Source organism: Stegastes partitus, unplaced genomic scaffold (genome assembly GCF_000690725.1).
Source record: "Stegastes partitus isolate 25-593 unplaced genomic scaffold, Stegastes_partitus-1.0.2 Scaffold19, whole genome shotgun sequence".
Classification (NCBI taxonomy): Eukaryota; Metazoa; Chordata; class Actinopteri; family Pomacentridae; genus Stegastes; species Stegastes partitus.
Genome location: NW_007577750.1, coordinates 291392 through 317795, shown reverse-complemented (window position 1 = coordinate 317795; position 26404 = coordinate 291392). Strand labels below are relative to the sequence as shown.

The window sequence follows — 26404 nt, the reverse complement described above, 5'->3', positions numbered from 1 at the left end:
AAAACATGGTATCTCCTTCCATTGTTATGCTGACGACAGTCAGATATATGTACCGTTGAAGAAGAAAGAAGCCTTCTCAATTAATCCACTTTTGTTATGTCCTAAATTTTAATGAAAAGAAGACAGAAGTGATGGTGTTTGGCCTTAGTGGTTCCTGTGAGTCCCACTCCCCTGGTGACTTGGGTCCTTTGGCACAGCATGTAAAGCCAACAGTTACAAATCTGGGTTTTAAGATGGACAGTGATTTTAAATTGGATCACCAAATTGGTGCAGTAGTGAAGACCAGCTTTTTTCATCTTAGGCAGTTGGCAAAGGTGAAACCCATCCTCCCACGGCAGCACTTTGAAACCGTAATCCATGCCTTCATAACGTCTTGGCTAGATTACTGCAATGCTCTTTATTTTGGAGCCAGCCAGTCTTCCCTCTCACGTCTCCAGTTGGTTCAGAATGCCGCTGCCCGTCTTTTAACTGGATCACGTAAGAGGGAACACATTACTCCCATTCTGGCCTCCCTCCATTGGCTGCCTGTGCATTTTAGAATTCATTTTCAAATTCTTTTATTTGTTTTTAAATCCTTAAATGGTCTCGCCCTGCCTTACCTCTCTGAGCTGCTTCACCTGTATTCTCTTGTTCGGTCCCTCAGGTCAGCTGATCAGCTGCTCCAAGAGGTACCAAAATCCAAGCAGAAGCTCAGAGGGGACAGAGCTTTTTCTACTGCTGCTCCTAAATTATGGAACAATCTGCCTTTGCACATTAGACAGGCCCCTTCACTGCCCATTTTTAAAACTCCTCTTAAAACTCACTTTTGCTCTTTGGCTTTTGACCCAGTGTGAGACTTTGCTCTTGTCTTTGTCATTTTATTGTCGTTATTGTTTTAACTGTTTGTTTTATGTTTTATATATATTTATTCTTGATGTTCAGCACTTTGTCTCAGCAGTGGTTCTTTTTAAAGTGCTTTATAAATGAAGTTGAGTTGAGTTGAGTTAAGTCTGCGTTCTGAAAATAATCAGCACCAACAGTAGCAACCAGAGATAGAGACTTCATGCAAACTTTATCCCACATTTATTAGGATATGTGTGAGCACATACATAAACCTGAAAGTAAATTACTCATTTTAGTCAGTGACCTGGTTATCAGAAATAATTCCTAATTTGTGCATGTTGTCCAATGTTTTAACAGAGCTGTCAGCTGGTTGAAGAAGAGGGGAAAGACAATGTGACAGTGTCAGAAAGCGCAGTTGTAAGAACGTCAAAGGACAGTTTTGATATCCAACCACAGAAGACAAAAACAAATAAAGACAAAATTCATTGGCTTACAGCAAAAGTGGACGGGTCTGGGACGCACCAAGCTGCGCCCATGAGAAAGTATGCAGCTGCCAATCAGAGCCTGGGCCAAGGTCACATGATCATGAAAAGTTCCAGAAGTGATGAAGCCTCTTGGATGAGAGGTGAAACATCTTCAAGGAACTCAGGCAAGTCCAGTTGATATGATTAATCTACGAGAATCCTCCCCCTCCATGTCTTCGGTAACCTTCAGTCCCCAATCTGAAAGCGGCCCCGGCCACCTGACACATTTTATAAACTCCTAAACTCACCGCTGTACACATCACAAATTTCTTCATAATACCGACTGCTTCCTCCAGCAGCTCAGAAAATCACAACAAAGACTGCGGTTCACGAGGCGTCTCAAAAGATTTGGCATGGAAACTGAGGCTTGGCTTAACTTTCATCGCTGCACCATAGAGAGTATACTCTGACAGGCTTCATCACAGTATACGGTTTGGCAGTTTTGACTGCTCAGCACTGGAAACTGCAGCAAAACACAGTAAAGCCAGCATCAAAAATTTACTGGCACCGACCTGCTATGGCTGTATGATATCTTCATTACCCACTGCATAAGGAAAGCCCAAAGCATTATCAAGGACACCAGTCATCGGGCCCACACACGCACATTTTTTTCTCTCCCCCCCAACTCTTGCCATCTGGAAAACGCTACCTGAGCATTAAATCATGCACCTCCCGTTTCAGAGACAGTTTCTCCCCACAGGTAGTCAGAATAATGAATGTTACCCACAAACATACATGCGCACACACAGACACTAAAACTGTTCCCGTGAAGTATGCAGCTCTGAGTTCATTGTGTATTTTCTGAAGTATCACTTAATTATCTGTTGTTGTTTTTTTTACTTCTTGTACAAGGTTGGGTGCACAACAGTGCAATAGTTTTATTAACACAGATATCTAGATGTGCCTCTGGAGTAAACAAACTGAAGCAGGTAAAACTGAAAGAAAAAAAAAAAAGAGTAATTAGAATCTACCATGTATTTTGGGAGGTGGATGCATTTGTTTAACCTCTGTATAGAAGTCATTATAAATAGGAAACCGTACCATTGTTTCTGCATGCAGTATGTACAAAAAAGAAAATGTCCCTGCACTGCTGTGTAATGCCTAAAATTTTCACTCAGCTGTCAAGTCCAATTTGCGACCTCACACCATTAGGTTATGTGCTTCAGCAACATCTACAGTAATAGAACAAGGTGACTGCCATGTTACTGCATCTTGTAAATGGAAGGGCAATAACACTATATTTATCCCACCTACGCAACCACCCCGGCTAACATTTCCCATTGCAGACGAAAGATCTATTCCCAAAAATGCTCAGAAGAAGCCAAAGTTTAAGATGAACTGTCAGCAACAAGAGCATACATTTATTGTCAGATTGCTGATCATGTACATGGTACATTTCCTAAAGAGATGCAGGGTGTCATGTGGTAAAATGACTCACACCTTCACAGAGCCAAGAGATGAATCAAGCTGCGTGTGGATTTTTAAGCTCATTAATATTCTCTTTGAACACGTTCTACTATCTGTAAATAGAGGGTGGGGGAAGAGATCTTCCAATGATCATATTTGCCAGTCAGAAAGGGAAAAAATGTCAGGATGAGAGTCGGCTCCCAAGACGCACAATGTCATTTCCCATCTCGCTCTCTTAAGTGGCAGCGCTGACAGTGTGTTTATCCAGACCAAGTGCAGCAGTAGCAAAAAGGCAGCAGGTCAGCGAATGTGAGTTTTTGAATAATGTCATCATTCAAATTAAGCTGTCCTGTGACTCAACATTTGTTAAAAGAAAATCAAGGATAATGCTGCCGATATGCTACAGTATATTGCTTTTCAGTTTATTCCTCAGTCAATGCAACAGAGCTGGATTTTTGTCTGAAAACTATTTTAAAATCATCTGTCAGCACAATTTTGCACTGGGTGACACAGTCCTTCATTGCAATGAACATTTCGAGACTTCCCACTTACATCATTCTGTTGCCTACATGTTCGTCCATGGTTCAAAACAGTCCCAAGTATTCCTGTTTGGCTAACAGTTTCTAAAATCGACAGTGCCAAGTTATTATATGAAATTACTTAGCTTCAAAAAATTTAAGTACATAGTCATGATTTGTTTTTTAATATAGTTATGTCTTCAGAAGGAGCCAGTGAGCTCAAGGCTGAGTGATAAACAAGCCAAGGAAGTGAGAAAGTATAGAGAGGCAGGATTTTCAAAGGGATTTCCTCACAGTGAAGAAACATAGACTAATGCCAGTCTTATCTTTTAACTACTCACCACAATCCTGAGCCTTAAACAAGTGTTTTCAATTATCTATTCATTTCAATTTTATTTGCATTATAATGTAAGTCATCTCTAGGCACATCACATGTGAAGGTCAAGACTTTACTGTATCACAGAGAGAGAACCAACTACTCCTCACTGAGCAAGCACTTGGCAACAGCGGGGAAGAAAAACTCCTTTTTAACAGGATGAAACCTGAGACAGAACTGGACTCGGAGAGTCTGAGAGCAGAGACAGAAAAGATGAGCACTGAGAAACACTGTCGGTAGGGCCAGTAACCGCAAATCAGAAGTTAAACTCAACTGTATCTCAGCCTCATGCTTTAGCAGAGCTGATGTTACAGAAAGAAATACAAGAGTGAAGATTTAAATACAAAAAATACAAACCAGTGAACATCCTGGATACATTCCTTATGAATGTTTGTGAAATAAATGTTCTGATATTAGCCATGAACATTAGGACACTGTGGTCAAACTTAAAATTTGATCTAATTAATTACATTACATTTCCCCTGTAAACCAAAAATAATCACACATTAATGTGATTCATGGGAGACATGGCTGTTAACATTTTTAAAGTATGTATTATTCAAAACTGATTTAGTAATATTTTGCAGTATTGCAGAACGGCAATGCCATCATTTATGGCTAATTACACAAAGAGGATTATGCTGCTGTTGCTCAAACTATAAGCACTTGCAGAAAGATAAAGTTATCTGCAGGTATGCAGCTTAGCTGGATTTGTCTTTGAATGTTTCTATTTACTGCCCTTACCTCCCGGGTATAATGAATTACACAATGAGTGCCGGTTAAAAAACAAATCATTATGCTGCAGGTTTGGGGATTTGTCTCCAATTAAGACACGGTCCTGACATTTCTGGCTTTACTCATCCCTTACTGGGTACGAAAAGGAATTAATCGAACAAAGTGAATTTGTATGTTGAACTCAGAGAATATGTTGCTGTAAAAAAAACTTTTTTCTTTTACATCTAGAGACCTGGATGATGGTTATAAATAATACTGTCTTTGCTCCCTAACTGGACTTTTATAACAGTCAAATGTTGCACTGTGGTATGCAAATTTAGGAGCACAACAAATAAAATGTGAATATATTCTCAGTGTTAATCCTTTGGACTAAGAGGAGAGGGGATATGAATAATTCACAAGCAAAACTGCTGGTCAACCACCACATCAATGACTGGTAAATAATTCAGCCTGCAGACTGGGTGAGGAGCTGCTTGCCCCTGATTTTGATTGAGAGACACAGGGACAGGGCCTACTTATAGATTCTTGATGGGTTTTACCACATCAAGAGGAGAGGACAGGCAAGGAGGAGAGGAGCCAACAAATAATTCATAGAAAAGAGCTGCTGATGAGCAAGATGATGAAATCTAGAGTTTGTACGCTCAGATTGCATGATGAATTTGTCAATAGCTGCATTGCTGTTGTGTGTTTTCCTGCAGTCTCGGCTGTGGAATAGTAATCATACATTTCCATTTGGTCCTGGAGAAAACTGGGAACAGCTTCTGTAGCGTTAGTTAGTCAAGGTCAGGGGCGAGCAAATGGAAATAGTAAAGAGCATTTCTGATATGCAGATGAAAAACATGAAAAATCAACATTTGCATGGACACATAATTCTTATCGTTGTAAAAATGTCCATCTTTAAATGTAATAGAATTTTACCTTCATCCATATTTCAGCGTCCGCTTCCTTCATTCTCTCATTCAAACGGTCAACGTGGCATTCATGCACATGTACTTTAAGGCAGGTTTTAATAAGGTACACCAATGTGATTGTGATTTGCAGGAGTAATATACTGCGCACACAGATGTGCACATGCACTCATGTGTACAATGGAATGAGTGTGTGCACTGGTATATGTAATTGATGTTTTCACTGGTCATAAACCGAGCCGCCATTAACCCCCTTCCACACACACATGCTCACTGCACCTTCTCTTCTTGCATTCAGTATTCATCAAGCACACATAGATGTAATAAATTAGATTTTAAAGAATCACCATTTAACACTGGCTGCAGTTTAAATCTCGATTTGACCCACATAGCCTTCTCAAGCCTGAGTTTCCTTCTGCAACAACGACATTGTCAGTGAATTATGTGATTAGCACATCCTGAGGCTCCCCGTTGAGTAAAAAAAACACGCAGTGCGGCTCAAAAGGTGTGCGCTCAACACCTTTGAAACAGCGGAGGAATAAAATGCGACGGTTTAAAATGAATGTTAAATGACAATTCAGGTCAGACACGCCGGCTGACACTTGTGCTGCACTTCAGCAGCTAATGAGATGCCAATCAGGACTATTTGCAAATCAGACCCATTTGCAAATCAAGTCCCAGTGAGATGATAATGCAAACTAGACTCAAGGACTGTGAACACACAAGCTGCTAAATGAATCGCACCAGATGTACAATACAAAGGTCTGCTGTTCCTAGACACAACACCATTTGTAAGGTTTTACCTTCCTCTATTGACGTCTGGTATGAAAACACAAGAAATTTCCATATCTTTACAGACTCTGAAGGGGAAAAAAAAAATGCAGGCAGTTTAGATGCCATGTTAGCTCATTAGCTCTTTTACAAACATTTACTGCTTCACAAAGCCTGGGCTCAGCAGAACAAGTGTGGTACTTGGGACAGCAGGGTTTCATTGTATAAGATGTCCTAATCTCATTAGGAGTCCCTAATGAGTTTTTCTTTAATTAAATAAATAACTGTCCATTTTGGTAAGTTCTCAAACTAAAACTTTTTTTTTTTTTTTTTTAAAGGACTTTATTGCCACATGTGACTTAATGCAACGCCTCAAACAAATGCAAATAAATGCAGCCCAATTATCAAAAGTGCTTTGCAAATTCGACTAATTATTTGATGCAAACAATTAGAAAAAGGCATTTCTACACCCACACACACTGAACACGCAACACAAACACTCCACGCTGGCAGAACATAAGAGCATATAGATCACTTAAATGTATGAATAACCCTGCTTGACACCAGGTTTGCATTCTGGTGATTACTGGAATTAGTAAAAGATTTCCCTTTGCATATATAAAGGATTTTGTTAAAACCAATAATTTACTATGATATATTTATCCGTACATCAACAACATCGCAAAGATTTTACAAGTGGCACAGTTTAATATTGCAGGTAACAGAATTCCAAGCAAAATAAACTATCGTCATTTTGATAAAGAAGTTTGTCGATAAATGGCACCTTCCCATCATTCTGCGAGCAACTGTGATCCGATTTTATGCAGCACAAATCTGCGAACATGGCGAAGGTGAAAGTTGGTTCCCTCGCTGAGAAGTCGGAGGTGTGCAGCTTGTCGCCTGCAGCTCTGCATCTAACAATTCACTGTGGCTGCTCCTTCTGGTTCGATTACTGCCTGCAATATTTCAAACTGAACCACTGTCAAAAACCGCAGAAAATTACCACTGCCTTGTTTTGTAGACGCATTTTTGATGAATGACTGCAGTCAGCGCGAAGCTCACTGACGAATGCATAGTGTTTTCTGTGATTTCCTCATGATCTGGTTAGTCAGCTTTGTCTGGCCGGTTAAAGGCTTTTAATGTGAAGCCGCAGGAAATGCTCAGTTTGCATTAGCAGTACCTCAATGTAGCATTTTCCATGGGAATGTCATAACAGACAGTTCTGGAATATAATACAGATATATAAATTTATATATAAACCATTAAACCATTATGTTCCCTCATTTGGTGATAGATAGTGATTTCACATACATGTACATAAATTAAAATGTAACATTTATTTTCATTTAAATTTTTTATTTCATTCTTGAGTTAAAACAAAACAATAAACATGACACAAACATTCCTAACTCCTGAATGAAAGGGAGCAGAAAGAAGAATAATCTTATGTTATCTGCCCCTTTACCCAAAGAAATAAATGTACAAAAAACTTAAATTACAAAAAGCATCAACAAAAACACAATAAAACTCAAAATAGTCATAGCAAAAATAATAATAATAGCAAGAAGTAGATGCCCATCAAAGCTGACAGTCACATTTCACTTTAGATCCATTTTCTGCAATACTCGTTTAAAAAAAATAAGAATAAAATTGAGATGACTATATACTTGTCTTTATAGTCAAACAAAATTAACATATCTCCTCAACAAACTGGCTTGAATTAAAGTTCATTAAGTGTGTAAGGAAAATGAAGCAGCCAAACTCCAACTATTGACAACTAGAATAATGCACAGCAGGGCACATGATGATGGCTGCAGTTAGAATGTTCTCTGATAGATGCTCTTAATTTTCCCAAATAAATATTTTATGTCTCTAACAGGACACGTATCTGTTTTATCTTTCGCACAAGCTCACTGTGTTTCTCCACCAAAAGTTCTCCTCCCAAATGGACTTCAGAGGAGAAATTTTTAATACTATACTAGTGCTGACTGATTCTGCCTGGGGTGATAATTGCCCTTTTTGCATCAGATTGGATAACTGATTGAATAAATTTACATGCCCATGTAAATATCTTCAGTCAGCAAGTGGCCTCCCTGCTGCGCTGTCGATGTTTTTATGGCACCCAGAAGAACTGTTCAGAGGTAGAAAACATACTTTGCAACACATTTCCCATGTTACAAACTGAGTATGTTTATATATTGTATATTCATATTCATCAAGGGTTTATGTCAGAAATAACACTATAACAAAATGCAGTTAATGGGTGGTTTCTAAAATGCTTTTACACAAGTAGTAAAAAACAAAAATATAGTTTTAAAATTCATATTGTCGGGGTTCCGCTATAGCTCACCTGGTAGAGCTGGCGTCCCATGTGCAGGGCTACAGTCCCAATGTGGAGGTCATGAGTTTGAATCCTGCTCATGACCCTTTCCCACATGTCCTCCCCCCATTCTTCTCCCCTACTTTCCTGTCTCTATCTCACTAACACTATCTAACAAAGACCAAAAAAATAACCTTAAAAAAAAAAAGTGAGAATCTCAGTGATATAATCCCTTATTAGGTCAAACTGTATAGCACTTTTGAATGCTCTAATCTGGGGTATTACAGTGAAGAAAACATATGCATTAATAAATTATTTTGTAAGTCAGTGCATTATTAACTAAAATGAGGTTTACAAGCAGCACAACAGAGCATTTCCCCCCTGAGAATGGGTTTGACCCAGTGATGAAGTGTAATTTGGCTTCAGTGTACTGGAGATGTTGGTACGATTAATTTCTGGTCATTTGCATCTTGAATTCATTGAAATAAAATACAAACAAAACCTTGGGATGGCTTACAGCAAGGAACAGCTCACTGAACACTAATCTGGGTAGTTTTCATAATGACTACACACAAAACAGGCAGGGTTCGCTATTTATCCTACTGCATTAGCACACTATCTTTATATTTATTTCGTCTGCAGGCGCTCGAGGCAGTGCTGGCACAGACCGTCAGGATTTGGCACGTAGCACATGTGCAGAAGGGCAAATGTTGTACTTCAACACGAGTAGGTTTTAACTACAAAATCACACTTTTGAGGGCTCTCCTTTCTGCATAAACTGCTTTTTGAACAGCCATCACATTTAACCAGTCCATGTTGGACAAGACTTTAAATAGGCCAATTTGAAATTGAGTCTGCAAGCACAGTAAATTTAATAGATTGGCAGCAAAAACTTGAAACTGGAGCACAGTTAAGATCTGGTTACCAGTGCCCAAAGAGTTTCTCATCGTTTAACACTGTCAACAGAATAGCCCGCTATACCGGGCTGGAATTATGACTCCCGTTCAACACTGCAGACCGCTATATGGGTCTGTGGCTTTCACCCCGTTCAACACTGCAGCCCGGTGTAGCGGGCTCCGGTACATGGGGACTTTCTGTTACATTCATTTTGATTGGCTATCAGTGAGAATCCCCGTATGTGAACCAGTGATTCAGTCATGAAATAAATTATGCAAACGAAGTAAAATGATGTCGTTTGACCCCAAAAATCACCAGAAAATGGGATTTTCACTACCTCGTTTCCAAAATGTTTAAAACCAATCAAAACTAACTAACTTATTACAAGACTTTGGCTGATGCCTCAGTATATAAGAACTGATAATTAATTGCATACATCCCTTGTAATTATGAGGTTTACCTTTACCTTTTCTTTTTCACACCTGTATTTCACCTGTATGTATATGACAAGAGTGAACTTCCATATATATTTAACCGTCAACTTGTCTACTTTTGATTGATACCAGATATGTAATGATGTGAAGTCTACTTAAGAATTTAGGAGTGATTAATCAAAATCATATCTGATCATGAATTTCAAGCAAAGATACTTAGTGTTGAAGTGTATAAGGAATACACATTTACTTTGTGTTGAAAGGATTAAGATGCTTTAGTGACATAAAATCTACTGTAACATCGTTTCATAACTATTAGAAATTATTATATGAGCTTTAGTTTTATCAATTCAAAATGAATGAACGTATGGACAAACGATAAATAGTTACAAATACAAATTTGTTCAATTTTCATGCATCTTTACTTTTGGGACTCTTTCATTCAGGTAAAGTCAGAAATTTAGTAAACTCCTGCTGATTATGATAATTTCACACCTAACATGTGCACTTGTTGAGAGACTGTACTACAACTACAACTCTATAATTAACCGCTTACACTTATGTTATTAGCACTTACATACGCAAAGGGTTCCGGGGTTTCCGTCAGTTTAATTAGCAAAAACACTGTCATCCTCTGACAATTTATTTTTTATACCCTGTAGGAGAAATTAGCACTGTATTCAGTTTGCGCTGATTTACGTGGGCCATGTTTGTATTTCTGACTGTGGGTGTAATTCTTGTAGCACCTTTGCTGAAAAGCATCAAAGCCGGTGAAATGGGAAGCTTCATTTGTGTTGATGAGCTCCAAGACGTGTCACACTTGTCTGAAATTTCAGTGTTGTTATATAGCTTCCCTGACGATTTATGATGCAAATGATGTTGACAGATTCAGGCTCTAAACTACACTGTTCCCACAAAGAAACTGTTTACATTGTACACATTTCAATCAATCCAGCTTTCTACACATGTGATGTACCGTTGACATTTTACTTGTGCTATACACCTGTAAATGCAGCCTAAAGAATTATTTTTTTTTGTTTCCTACATTAGTACGTGACTACAGTGAAAACACAGGTCACCTTTGGCTCAATACAGTGTCTGAACATCATTCTGTCTCAAATCATCAAACTTTTAGAACAATTTCTGTTTAACTACCTTTGATTCACCTGAATTTTTATCATAAAATACAGATATTTCTACATTTGAGAAATTTTTGCTTGACATATTAAAGAAAATGAAAAAGACACCCATATTAAAAAGGTATATATATATATTTTATATACAAGTTATATTTGAAGAACCATTTTGAAACTCCAGAACTCGTTCATACCTGCTCAGTCAGTTATACAATTTTAACAAATATAATTTTATTTTTATTTTTTGTGACTAAATAGTTAATATCAAAAAATAATTTATATGTTTTGTTTTGTGTTATTGTGACATGCAGGCACATATGGTTCATAAAATAGTCACTAGTTCTGCATTATCAATCTTTGCTAACATGTGCTCAGAGGTGGGACCTTTCTTCATATTTCAACTCACCCATGATCTGAAATCAATAGATTTAATGTAAAAATTTCACAGATATCATTTTAAATACCCATAGTTTATGATAAAAATGTTTCAAGCAGACAAGAGACAGTCGAGCAGAAGGCCTCTGATGATTTGAGGAGGAACAACTCAGCTGTAGCTAACATGCTAACATTATGACATTAAGCAGGTCAAATGCATCCCAGTTCACCTTTTCTGCAAAAAACAGCAACTTGCTAATAAACATTAAACATAAAAAACATTTTTGCAAGTATTTGGTCATAAAGTAAACTACTGGTTGAAAAAAAATGCTGACACTACATAAAAAGTGATGGGGTGTAAAGTATATAGTACGATGTCTTCTGAGGAGGATGTGAATGTCTATGCAACTTTTAAAAATAGTACATTCAATAGCAGCTTAAGCATCTCACTTAAAAGTGCATATTTCAGTCTCGTTGTGGGGTTGGAGTTGGGGAACAACAAAGTCAGTAGGACTCATCATCAGGCGACTTCATGCCTGTATAACATGTCATGACAATTAATATGATGACTGATGAGATGTTTTAGTTATGATCAAAATGGGGGGATGGCTGACCAGCTCACCAACAGACCAAATGACTGACACTGAGCCGTACCACCAGAGTGTCTGAAAAAACTGCAAAAATGATTTTAACAATCTGCTGAACGTGTTGCATTAATGACAATCTTCCGATGTCTTTTATGGAGAAATAATCCTTAGTTTGTTTTACTTAATGAATGCTGAGATCATGACAGAAAATCCCCCAAAAATAATGAGGAGTAAAAGTACACAATGTAAACCTGCTTTATTTTAAATCCTGTCAAGCTGCAATGTGTTTTTATTTCACTTTGTTGAGTGAAGTCTGTAAATACTATTTAAATTGATGCCTGGCTAATTTTGAAGCACTGCCATTGAGTCAGTGTCATAATTTTAAATATTTTAACTTCAATTCATTCCAAACATTCCTTGTTATTCATGTATTCAGGTCCCTTCATCATATGTCCATGTAAGAAATGTTCCTGGGAGAAGCTTCTGACAACAAAATTGTCATTGCCTTTGTAATCTTTAGGCATTCTGAAATTGAAGGCATTACAAAGACTATATATTATTTAAAAACTGGAGCAAAACAAACAACTTCTGTGCAGCACAAGTTTGTACTGTGAATAAGATATGACACTGCGAATTTGTTTGTTTTGGGGTTTTTTTTCAACAAATCAGACCTCCCTTAATGAATTTTCTTCACACACCAAAGATGTGCCTCTCAGGTGAGACAATAAGCTAATAATGAGCTACATATCAAATGTGGCCAAGTGTCACATTTGATCACCGCTTGTGATGCTGCAAATGACTTTGCAAGACTTCTCAATTTCAAAACACAACAAAGCATATGTAAGTAAAAGACCTCAGGATACAAAGAAGTTTTGAGAAGAAAAAAAGACAAAGAGAGAAGACAAGAGAGAAACAATTTAAAAACAGAAAGGAAAGAAAACCCAGTGAATTCAACTGAGAGTCTATGCTTCATCTGGATTAAAACTAAACTAAGGGATGTAAAGAAACTCTTTAAGTTAGAAAATACAAATATAAACAATTACACACACACTTGTAATATTAATTAATGTCAGTCAAATTGGGAGGGATAGCAAGTATCCTATTCTTTTAACATCATTAGTGTTTATGTTGTTTACAGCTATAATGTCCTCCTTGTAAACCTGCCATTATCGTTCTCCATCCACCATTAGCAGAGAGAGTATTGGTAGAATATACGTGAGCCTGACTCATTGATTATTTCGCTAACTGACGTTTGCACAAGTTAAAATCTTTAGAACCGATGATGGATCTGAAATATCAGCGGCCCAACTGTGCCGTGTATGGATAAATCCATGTCGCTGTCCAAGGTGCTGAAGTAGAAGACAGATTTTCTCTAGTCAGTTTCATCTTGGACCTGTAATATCCTTCAAACCAGACATCACCAAATGACGGACCTCGGTCCGGATCAGGACCGAGTGATGACAGTGGCCGCTGCTACTCCAGTTAATACAGCAATAGCTCCACTCAGTCAAGCCAATCAAATCGTTTGGTGACCCTGCACGGCCAGCACACAGCCACAGCTCGCTGCCACTTTGCGCTTGCATATACAGCAGAGCAGAGAGGAAGAAACAGTGATGACAGCATGGCTTGGTCCAAAAGAAGGAAGGTTGATGAGGAAAGCCACTGCTTTGAAGATGAGTGGACAGAGAAATGTAGGTTCTTCTTCATTCTTCCGTCAGGCAGTTCACAACCAGTGTGCCTCACATGCTCTGAAAACGTGACATTATTTAAAAGAGGTGCCACTACGAAACAAAGCACAGCTCTTTTGAGCAAAGTTATCCCCTGAAGTCCGAGCTGAGGGGACACAAAATAACCGAGTTGCAATGTATGACAGATCTATCCGACTCATCACACACATTTACAGCCCAGCAACGTGCAAACAAAACCTTTTATTTATTATTTTCTGAGGATGTTGACTTTTTTACTTGAAGTGGAGGCCTTCAGTTCTTCAGCTTTGTTCGCACTTTTTAAAATGTATTTTATTCTGAGGTTTTTGTTTTCTCTAATCTGAAATAAAAGCCTCTTTTTTTTTTGCCTGGGACTACACATATATATATACATATGATAAACGAGTTAACTTTGCACTCAGTTAAACACATCCTGAACTTAAAATTCACAATAAGTATTGTCGAAACCATGAAAATGTTGCCATAGGGGAAGACTGTAAGACACAAACTGGACTTCAGTTCAGACCTTTTACTTGGAGGAAATTTTAATAACTGGACCTCAGTGACTTTTAAATGAATACCCCTGCTCTAAACTATACAGTACACAATAAATAAATAGATGTTTGGTGTACCCTGGGAGGACTTCAACTTGCAATCACTGCACTGAGCAAGGCTGCTACCATTATGTACATCTTAATGTAAAGTTTATATCATCAAAACTACAACGTTTGAAAAATAACAATTACTAAAATGCTTTATATCTACATCTAGTAAAAGAACAGGCCCACATGCATCTCAATTATAACATCAAACATGAGACAGGACGTGTGGGAGCATCCCCTCTGTTAAAAAAATAACTCACCAACTGGCTACAATCAATATTTTTACATTTACAATGAATCAGATGTCTATTTTTACTGTGAAGGCAGCTGGTGGTGGACCGACAGAAAACTGTTACACAACTGTGTTGTTCCCTTAAAGTCTACAGTCTTGCTGAACCTCATTTCCCACCACAGCAGGCACTTCTATTCAGCAAAGAAAAGACCAAAAAAAAAGACACTTTACCTGCTCAGAGTGAAACAACAGACAGATTTAGCAACTAGCTGTTAAACACAGTGGAACATTTAGCATCTAAAGAGTGCAATATTTCCCTCAGGAGTAGAGACCAAAAACAGGGTTAAATGAGGAGTGACACTGAACTTGTGCTCACCATGTGGCCAGAAACACAACTCCAAATGAATGATAATGTTGCTCTGTATCCACTGGATGTCTGGATAAGCAACAGTTTGCCAATAAGTTGGTTTTACAGCTTTGTGGAAAGTCAAACGTACAAATGTGCTATCACCAGACATACATTTTCATCTATATGTCACAAAGCTGATGACCATATTCCAGTTCAATCAATATTAACATCCTTTATTTAACCAGGTAAAAAAAATCTTTGAGCTTTAAAACATCTTTTTTAAGAGTGACCTGGCCAAGATGGCAGCCAATTGATGGAGATAAACTGATTCTACCAACAATCAGTGAGTGAATTGCAAACTAGTCGTTATTAATTCAGAGGTCACTAAAGACATAACAGGCAAGGACAAGAGGAGCAGGGTCTTAGCTAATAAGTAGGTGAAAATTATTAAATCTTATGGGTAACAAGAGCAGGGGATGAACAATAGTGTGCACTGAAATATGTGAGTAGGTACAAAAGATAGTAGGTGAAAAGAAAAACAGGATTTAAAGTTACACTCACCGAAGTACTTGATCTCAGCAGATTAGGAATTATTACATAATCTGTCTGAGCTGATCTGTTTCATAGTACTTACAGTAAATCAGGTGCAGTAGATAAATTGTTATTGAGTATTCAAGCCCATAAAACAGTATTTCTACTGTAAAATTCCCCGAAGCACAAGGACACATGAAGAAGCACGTTTAAGATGCAAATGGCAAAAAGACAAATACTCAGGGAATGTCAATGAGGTGGATCAGGGGCTCTCCAATGGTTATGATATAGATTTATGTGCTCTGACATCCCACAGATGGTGTGAATTAGTGAGGGAGGGGGGTGCCAGCATGAGGTCAAGAGAGATGACCTGGCCTTCAGCCTGCCACTTGGGAACCCAAAGCAACAGACATGTGAAGCTGCTGCTGCTGCTGCTGCTGCTGCTGCTGCTCCTACCTTTGAGTTGTAGCACTGCAGCAGCTGTTATTGAAGCTACAGAAGAGAAAGTGCTCCCGTAAACTGCTCTAATCTCATCACCCTGAGAGATAAACAGCACTGAAAGGAGCCACAGCAGCACAAACGTGCATAAAAGCAGAACGGGTGATAGAAATGCTACATTGATTTTGACAAAGAGCAGAAAAAGAATTTTGTAAATATGAAGACACACAAACCAGATCAAATGGATTTCTAAATGTGTAATGATTGATTTTTTTCCTTCGTTGCCTCGAAATCATTTTGCATTTGAGACTAGTTTTCAATGAGCCAGTGCTTACCGGCAATATGAAAGATGATATAAAGGATTTTTTTTTTTTTGAGAATTACAGGTAAAGAGCAAAGGGCTTCAGCTTTATGAGCAGCTAACAAGAGACGTCTGATGCTCCATAAACTGACAATGAAGCGCTGGGAATTAGCAGATTGCCTGAAGAGACAGCTACCATATGTTTAACAGAATGAGGGGTGGAAATACAGACTTTAAGAGAAGTGCGGGATCCAATAAACAGGAAAATCATATCAGCTTTTGTAAATATGCACAGAGGATGAGAGGTCTCACCTGATTGATGTGTTTCAGCTTGTCAATGATCTGATTTATGACGGGATCTGCTCCCTTCACTTTGACTTCAGGGTTGGCGCTCTGAGCTTTGATCCCATTGCCGACAACACGGAGGGTGTAGCTGTGGACAGTGAACAAAGCCACCTGTAAATATTTTTTATACATTTTCCAGTCATGTTGCAGCTTACAATCAGAAATATCAGTGGTGGAGTGCAATCAAACACAAGTACTCTACAGATTCCTGTACTTTATTCCAGTGCTTCTGTTTCATAGCACTTCTATTCCACAGAATGCTGTACTCTTTACAATTACTGTTTTGATAGGTAAAGTTAAGAGGTCATTTTCATATCTGAGGTTCATAAAGCATCATGCTGCTACACCTGGTATGTTGCATTTTTCTCTAATCATTTAATTTAAATGCTTGAGCACCAACCATGTTACACTTTTTTTCCTCAAAAAACAACAAAACAAAGATTACTGAAATTTTTTTAACAATGAGATTTGTATGGCAAATATTCATTTTTACTTCATTCATATCAAATTCAAAGCATCGTCAATTCCAAGCAAACAATAAGTTACTCCCTGACAACATCCAATTGTTCCAAATTAGAAGTTTTTTAGGAGAAAATTTCAATTTTAAAAAGTAATTTGCTCGCACCACCATTAAGAATAGATGTCTCTCCCTTTGTGGGGTAAATTTATGGAATAGTCTGGATGATGATCTCAAAGGTAACACAGCTATAAAACAAATGTACAAAAAAGACTGCTTCAAAAATATAATCGCGTAAAGCAGCAACAGTGTTCTTTTTTTTAAAGATGCATAAAAGCCAAATGTTTAAAGCAAACAGGAAACAGTAAAATATAAGATGTAGAGACATGTAGCAGGTAGTGGTGAACTAGTTAAACTTCATCCTACCTGACATTATTTTAATTTATTTGGAGATTTCTTTTCCATTTTGGGTGATTTATTTTCTTTTTCTCCTTTTTTTTGCCCTAATGTTAATGAGGCATGTCTTAAATCAATCAAGAAATCAAATCAAATTACCCTGAAACCTCACAGATTTATCTTATGATGCTGCAGAGGGGGCAGACTGATAGCAGATTGATATCCAGGTGACTAAACAGTAGTAGTTAGTTCTATCTGGACCAGCTACAGTGAAGCAACAGTAACAGCAATCTGATAGCATCATATTAGTAAAAGGTGGCAATTTTCTGCCAAATATCCACAGGTGCATTTCATTGGTCGCATTTCTGTACTTTTGCTTTGGAACTCTATTAACTGCAGTGTTGCTGCCTCTCATGGTATATTTTTTGATTGCAGTTTTGGTGCCTATATTTTAAAAGACGAAATATTTCTTCGACCACTGAGAAATGCATCAGTAATGTATCAGAAAAGCAAACCCGAAACGCTCACACTGAATTAAATCCAATCTATTATCTCTTCTCCTTGTGGGAAGCAATAGTAAAAGATGATAAATATTCTGAACTCACACAAAGGTGCTGGCATAATTCATTTTCAGGCATACCCCAGGGTTAAAGTGGGATTTGTGATGCGGGGGAAAACATGATTCACTGCACGTGTGTGCATAAATGTGTGTCTCTGCTATAGTGCTAAGGCTGCACATTACATGTATGGCTTATAAAAACTATACATCAAAGCCTTTATGATACGTCTTAGAAATGAAACTATTAAACAACATTGTAGGTCCAGCAGAACGTACACAACTCTTCATTTATGATTTGTACCTGAACGTTTCAATATACGGCATTAATCCTTGTTTTAAAGCAGTTCATTGTTGTTATAGCTTGGTAATAGGCTTCAGCTCACCTCAAGGACTCCTCACTCTTTAGTTTCAGCACAGTCTGTCAGCTGTAATGCCTCTGACCATGGCAGCCGGTGACTGAACACAATTCACTCACATCTCAATGTCCAGCTTATCAAACTACTCGATCAAGAAAAAGTCACTTTTGTTCTGATATAGAGGGAACGGAGACCATCACGAAGGTGCTGACAATGGGATGGATGCCACTTTAACTCGAATATCTCAGTTTGAGAATTGAAAATAAAACATTAGACACAGTCAGTGGCTCAAATGAGGTGGGTTGTGGCAGCCAACATAAATTAGCTGTGATCATTAAGCAATTCAAGGTCAGAATAAAGTGTGAATAAATAAAATGCAGGAAGCAGGGGAGCCTAGTTTATTTAAAAGAAAAGGTAGGAGGAATAATGTAACTTTAGTAGGATGTCCAGGTCCTTGAGATGTAATTTTGATGTTAATTTTCTGCAAATAAGAGCTCCCAAATGTAATTAGTTTTAGAAGAATACAGCCACCATTCAGTGTCCTTTTTTCACTTTTTATCAGCACTTAGTCTGTTATTAGGTTCCTTCTTCTCTGTTCTCTGTTTGTGGCCTCTGTGCTCTTTGCTGCTGCTGTGGCTGCTGTCTTTCTTCTGGCAGCCATGTAAAATGAAATATTAAAGTCAACATTTCAAGTCTGTCTGCAGTAGCAGCATTTAGAAAACAGATGCAGATTGCCAAAGTTAGATTTCTAAAAAGTGTTTGACATTGTATCAAAGTGAAAAAAAAATAAAAAATACAAATAATAAACGTAATTCAAGCTTCTTCTTGGCTTCATTTTTTCAACGTGTGATTCTTTTTTTTTTTTTTTACTTTCTTTGAAATTTGAATGTATTAAAAGTCAAAGTTATTCCACAAGCAAAGGGTTGCATCAAAAACTTACCAGAAAGTGAATGTTGTTGTCAAAAGATCATTTTCAACACAACTTAAAGTCCATGTATTTTTGAAAACCTTAATAAACTGTCAGGCAAATGTTTACTCAGGAGAGCAAAGATGTTTAATATGAACTTATTATTACTTTTTGTACTGTCTGAATCTTCTAAACAACTCTTTAGCTTTTATGGGGTTATTGAGGTTATTGTATTTGTCCCTAAACACCTCAGAAACGCACTATCGAACAAGATAGCTACTCTAGATGGCATTGTCTTGGCCTCAAGTTCTACTGTAAAGAACGTTGGAGTTGTTTTTGACCAGGACATGTCGTTCAATAGAAATATCAGGAAAATCAGGAATATTCTGTCTCAGAGTGAAACTAGCCTTATTATCAGGATGTCTCAATAACTCTCTCAAAAACCTCCAGCTGATCCAAAATGCTGCATCCAGGGTTCTGACAGGAACCAGTAAGAGAGTTCATATTTCTCCTGTATTAGCTTCTCTTCATTGGTTCCCTGTAAAATCCAGGATAGAATTTAAAATCCTGCTTTTAACATTTAAAACTCTCCATGACCAAGCTCCATTTTACCTTAAAAATCTTATTGTACCGTATCATCCTAACAGAGACCTTCACTCTCAGACTGCAGGTCTTTCTGTGGTTCCAGAGTTTCCACAAGTAGAATGGGAGGCAGAGCCTTCAGTTATCAGGCTCCTGTCTTATGGAATCAGCTCCCAGTTTGGGTTCGGGAGGCGGACACCCTCTCTACTTCTAAGATTAGGCTTAAAACGTTCCTCTTTGATAAAACTTATAGTTAGGGCTGCTCAGGATCACCTGAACTGTCCCTTAGTTATGCTGCTATAGCTTTAGACTGCCAGGGATTCTAATGATCATCTCATCTCATCTCATCTCATCTCATCTCTCTGCAGACGTCTCTGGATCCGGTTTTCCCCACCCCTCATCCCCACTCTCACCCAACTGGTCAAGGCAGATGGCCGCCTTCCCTGAGCCTAGTTCTGCCAGAGGTTTATTTTCCCTCTCCTTTGGGGGGGTTTTTGGTTCCTTCCCACCATTGCCAACCACTTGCTCAGAGGGAGTCCAAAGGCTACTTTGGATTGTTGGGTTCTCTGTTTAAATTTGTAAGGTCTATACCTTACTTTGTTAAGTGCTATGGGATGACATATGTTGTAAACTGTGCTATACAAATAAAACTGAATTGAATTATCGCCAGTAAATGGTAAATGGACTGCATTTATGTAGCGCTTTTCTACCTTAGCGGCACTCAAAGCGCTTTACAATGTTTTCTTATTCACCCATTCACACACACATTCATACAACAACGGCGACAGAGCTGCCATGCAAGGCGCTGCTTGCCGTCAGTGTCCAGTGTTTAATGTCTTGCCCAAGGACACTTCAACTGTGGAGGGGCCGGAGATCGAACCACCAACCTTTCAATCAGAGGACAACCGCTCTACCACCTGGGCCACAGCTGCCTTGTAGTCAGGCAATGTTTCTAAGTATGAATGCTGTTTAGCTGCTGCTGAGAAAATTCCAGCGACAACGTTTGTTCCAAACACCAGCAAATCACCAAAAACTCACTCACACAATATCCAAATATTCATCAGGAGTGAACACACTGTATTCAAAGTCTGATGGAGTCCCGGCAAAATAAACCCACAAACATCCATCAGCTGCCAGCCAGTCAGGTGCAGCTCAGTGCTAACTAGATGTGTGTTGGATCGATCAGTTTAAACCAGAAAAGGATTAATCCTGAACATTTCACAAGTTAACCCTCTGAACTCACAGCCATTTGTGGGTGTTTTTGTCACATTGTTGTTCACTGTGGGCTCATTTTCACTGCAGTATGAAGTCTTGCACCTCTATGGAAACAGCACAACAATGAAGAAGGAGAGAGAACTCAGAAATGTCTTTGGTGCAAAAGAAAAAAAGGGAATTTCTTTGAAGGTACAATATCTTTTTAGAAGAAAATAGATATTTTTGCCTGCACGCACTTGGCACTATCTTCTGAAAAGCAAGAGCACAGGCACTGTTGCAAGTCTTGAACAGAAACAATATTATACAGTATAATTTCATGTTAAGTGGACCAAGTTGTTCTGTGTTTGTAATGTTGAGGGAAAAAAATATTTTGTAAGGGTTGTATAAAGCAAAAGGTGGTTTGAAAGTGTGTCACATGACCTGCAGTTTCCATTGTGGCCACACAGCCTGGTGATGTTGCTGAGGCACCACTTTTTTTAAAAAGTGACACAAAAAGACACAATAATGGACTTCTAAGTGGTAAGAAAGCAATCAGAATCTTGATTTTGAGCACTTATTTGTACACTTGCAGTACTTCAAGTATTAAAGGTTTTGCCCAAGAGAAGTTTTTCTCTCATTGCTAAATTTTTTATATTATTTCAAGATGCCATATCGTGTCACATTTTAACATCAAAGCAATTTCTAGCAAGCATGAAAATTAGAACTTTCAATAATTGTCAGCGAATGTTGACTAATGTTTTGTTTTTAATCAAATATATGGTGGGAGGTGAGCCTTTCTTCAAACAAAACGGGAGCATAGGGAAACGCTCAGTTTGTTGAGGAGGCATCTTGTATGTTTTAACCGGGTTATTTCAGCGCACGTCAACAAATTCACAGATTTTCTGCTACAACATGGTTTCTTTGAATAACTTGGCTTCTCGTGTGCATCTAAACCTAGTGATCAACCAAACGGAAGTGTGAAAGTCAAGGTCCTGTTTGCTCAATGCAGCAGGCACCCGCCGCTGGAGGCGGATGTGTTGGGACTAAGCTGCACCTGAACCGTGTACCATTGGAGCTATGATCCATGTGCCTCCAGCTTTGTTTAATCCCTGGACACACCTGCAGAGATTGAGATTGTGTGTGTAAGAACTGGAATGAACATAACTCCTTGTTGGGTCTACCGCAACTATAAATTGTTCAGAGTCTACTTATGAAAAAAAAAAAAAAAAAGGTTGAAGTAAAAAAAAATCAATATTAAAGAAAGATTACTCAGTCCACGTGAACTTGTAGCCTTTGATAATCCCATAAAATCCACCTTTTTCGTGACCTTAGCTGCTGTCTTTTCCTTCTTTCTGTGCATGATGATTGGCAGCATATTGCAGATATTACATCAGAGCCATCTGTGCCCAGTCTCACCCGACGAAAAACATGCACGGCCACACATCTGTATAAAAACCCTGCTATTGCTAAAAACTGTTGTGAAAACTACATGCAGGCATCAATTTGGATGCAGTTAAACGTGGAAGCCCATATAAAACATAATGGGTATCCATGCACGTGTGCACAGATACGGGAAACTCATCTTGCATTCAATACGAAATGCATTTCATTATGCCGCTGGGATCCATAACCTGAAATGCACAAGCTCTTATAACAGGCTGCAGGGCTAGCAATGCAATACAAAGACTCTCGAGGGGTTGCAAGGCCAGAAAATAAGGGTCCGCTTCTTAAAAGGTGTCAGAGATAAAAAACATTGATCATAGTCATCATATATTCTTCAGGGTGAGTAAAAAGCATACAGTAGCATCAAGCACAGCCTACAAGAGGATATCAAACAGCTGAGTGATTGCCTGTGTCTCTGTAGACCAGCAGCAGGATCCTATAATCCATATCGTTCTCCCCAATGGGACGCTTGGTTTGCATCTCATCTCGTCTCATACTTCTGTTCAGGCCTAGATTGAAAATTTCAATCACTGTATTCTTGGCTCTTATCCCCATCTTCTTCAACTATTCTATACTGTAAGTGCAAAACATTCACGTCTAGAACAAAGAAATCTGAGGCCTCCTCTGGTACGTCAAAGTAATTTACTCTGATCGCAGCACAGGAGGAGCACGACTCTGCAACACTATGGTTGTGCATAAAACACAGACACAGGCTACTGCACATGAACCGAAGCTTGCCTTTGCTCGGTCCATGTCTAATATTTTGGTCTTATCTGTACCACTTTGATTACGACCGTGACGGAGATTGGATGAGAATTTGGGTGAGTGTAACTGTCATATTTTGAAGAAAATATATATTTTTAAAGTGTTTTGTCCCTTGGCCCAGAGAGCTTAAAGCGCATGCAAATAGACAAAATGTAAATGAATGAAGCAAATGTCTTCATCAATATGGCAGTGCCTAGGCAGTGTAACAAAACAGAAAACAAAACCAAAGACCAAAATGCTGCAAGTTGCACAGAAGTCATAAAATTGAAGTTTCTCGGGGTCCAAAACCTAACAAAGGTTATGAATGTGACTCATACAGTTACTTATAGTTCCCATAAATTGCATGAAAAAGGTGGACATAGCTCATCATGATGTCACTCATTATGGGCATTATCTTGTTTTTGTGAGTCAAAGCAAACATTGTTTTGATGAGTAGTGTTGGCATAATAATTGCATCAAATACACTAACTTAATGTTGTATGTATTTTAAACTCAACTTTCTGCAGTACAGCCGTGACTTGATAATCCGACACTAAATGTAAAACCTTCTTTTATGTCGGATAGCAAGGCTGTCGGATTGTCAAAACGGAGGTCGAGATACAAGGAGGGCTTGATGCCTGAAGGGTAATTTGTTGTTAATTATTGTTCAAAGTTGTTATAGTAACTAGTAGGGCTGGTCCGAATAGCACTTTCTGGTCTCTGAATATTCAGGCCTAATTAATGATGAATATCCAAATATTCGGCACGGTCAGGGGGGACACTTCCACCCCGGGGGCGTGCTCCGGCGGGGTGGAAGTGGCCGGAACGCACAGGCAGTACTTGGCTGCTGATGCTAGTTCAGTTAGCGGTCACAGTTCTGTCTCCACCATCGATGACGGTGGCAGCAGCAACAGTGGCACTCCCCCGCCACCGCCACCATCCGTGTTTACTTCCATAAACACTGAACACGCTCGCGACGTGTGACGTCGTTGTGTCCTCTTCTGCACATGCGGGACACTTTTGGGTTGTATGAAGTTCACACAGGGGATCACATACAAGTCGCATTTAATTGGAAATGTGATGAACTGGCAAAAAAAAAATCGGATTTCACAAAAAATCCGAATTGAGCATTAAGTCCTGCAGTCTGAACGTAGCCAATCTTGTCATATTGTTGAGTCAGATAATTCACCATTATCCTTATTTGTGACATAAAATGTCACGTAGGAGTCGGAATCCAAGGCTGTCGGTATGTTAAGGCTATTTTTCATGGGTTCCATTCGTTTTTCCTAAAAACCTGTTGGATAGTAAGGTATTTGGATTGTTAAGGGTCGCATTATCGAGTCACGACTGTAATTGAATTATAAGAAATTTCAAGTTAATTAATTAAGCTGCATTAATAAATACATTTTTCTACACTTAAAAAAATGTATTTATGCTTCCCATTATTCATTTATAAAGATTTCACTTCATGTTGAAGAAAGACTAATTCCCCTAACTTTACATTCTTATCATTGTTGTTGAGCCTAAACGTTAAAGTGTTGAAGGAGGGTACTGACTGAGGCCATGAAAAATCTCATGAGAAGTCGGGTTGGTTTTCATAGACTTCTATATGATTGGACATATTTTTGCAACCACAGGAGTGGCCCCCTGATGGTCATTACAAAAATGCAGGTTCAAAAGCATAAGTGTCTTGTTCATTAAGACATTGTTGCAATATCTGAATCATGCAATCAGATTGGCAAAACTAAAACAGTCTTAAACCTGTGAAATGTTAGTAATATTCTGTCTTGTAAAGGCAATGGAAACAGTTTACAAACACAACGTAGTCGTCTAATTCTATGTTGATATGACAGTTGGTAACAAGCAGTTATGGATATTGAGCTGTGTTTCTGGAAATTTGGCAAATGTATTTAGGTCCAATATTTCCTTTGTTTCAGCTCCATTCATTAGCTGTAAAGTCTGATTTGATGCATAGCAGGTAGCATACCTGTACAGTTGATTTTAAGAACATTTCTCTTTTCTGCCGTGAGAGCATTGAGGCTGAACCAGCAGCGAGCCTTTGCAAAGCCAAGGGAAGCTACGGATGAAAATTCAGGTGAAGGTTCCTTGTAGGTTAGTCAATATAAGTAACCCCTTTCACACTTTTGCACTGTTATTTGATACATGGGGATGCATTTCATGTGCTGCCCTTTGCTGTATGTTCGTATGGGTCAAGATGATATATTCATTTTTGTATTTTTTTGTGTCTATTTGCATATGTTTTCTTGAACTCTTACATTCACCATAGTTTAAATTGCACTTTAAAGTCACTATTTTATAGAATTAAAACTTTAAGACACATGTGCTTTTGTTTTTCCCCAAATTTGCATGAACTAGTAGAAACAAATAAGATGCAGCGTTTCAATCTGCTCGTTGTTGTCGATTTCTAGAAGCAGTTTATTGATGGATGCCAAACATTCACAACATCATTTAACTAGCAGGTCACAGACTGCTCATACTGTTTTACACCTATTAGTATGCTTCTGGTGCCTTTGAGCTATCAATCATGAGTTACAGCTGAGCATGCATGTTTATTATGGGAAGTCACACCATCTGTCTTTCAATTGTGAGTTCACATGTATAATTACAATGGCGATAAATTACACAGCATTATTTTAAGCAGAAGCTGGCAGGTCTTTTTTTCATCTGATATATATATATATATATACATGCTAAGATGGCTGTCTAAAACAGTTAAAACTGAAAGAAAAAAATGCACCAGCAAGAGCCAAAAATGTTCATTCAAAATTTAATCTGAAATAAAGATGTATCTATCAGGCAGATAGGTGATTTGTTTTTTATTTTTAACACAAACCCAGATTGAAAACAGACAAAAACCAAAGCTGGCTGTCTAAATGCAGAGAGGCAATTTTCCTTCGAGCACCTTCATCAAAATGTTATGGAGAGAGGTGTTCAACAGCTCAGGAGACCAAGCACACTGCTCATGGTTGGCTGAGTGAGAAACAAAGCAGCCTGCGGTTAGCAGGCTAGAAGGCAATACCTGTCTTCCAGTCGTCACAGAGAAAACAAAAGTCCTTCTGGCTCACAGCAGAGCACAGAGAGGATCTGGGAGACCTCACCACTTCAAAGGTGCCTGTTTACTTAAGCTCAAAAGGACAGAAAATACTTCAGGCAAGACAATGGAACATATGCAGTTTATTGTGTGAAATCAACAGGAGGGCCTTCTAACAAACATCCTTTTGGTGCAATAACCCAGAGTTAATATGGTAGAGAGAAGGCAATAGCCACAGTGTACGGACAGAACAATCTGCATAATACAACAAGATTTTCATCCCCCCTACAGTAAATAAGAATATGTTGAAGTTGCACAACCGATCAGCCACAACATTAAACCACTGACGGGTGAAGTGAATCATCTCGACGCAGGGTAACGCTCTGCTGGGAAACCTTGG

General features: G+C 38.5%; 1 protein-coding gene across 1 annotated transcript in view; it reads right to left on the bottom strand.

Annotated features, from left to right (window-relative positions):
• gpc5a (glypican 5a) overlaps positions 1-26404 on the bottom strand; it is a 134763-nt gene that overhangs the window by 54567 nt on the left and 53792 nt on the right. The window contains exon 7 of the mRNA XM_008292615.1: positions 16282-16402. Coding sequence (XP_008290837.1) covers positions 16282-16402 — 121 coding nt within the window. The remainder of the gene's footprint in view (positions 1-16281; positions 16403-26404) is intronic.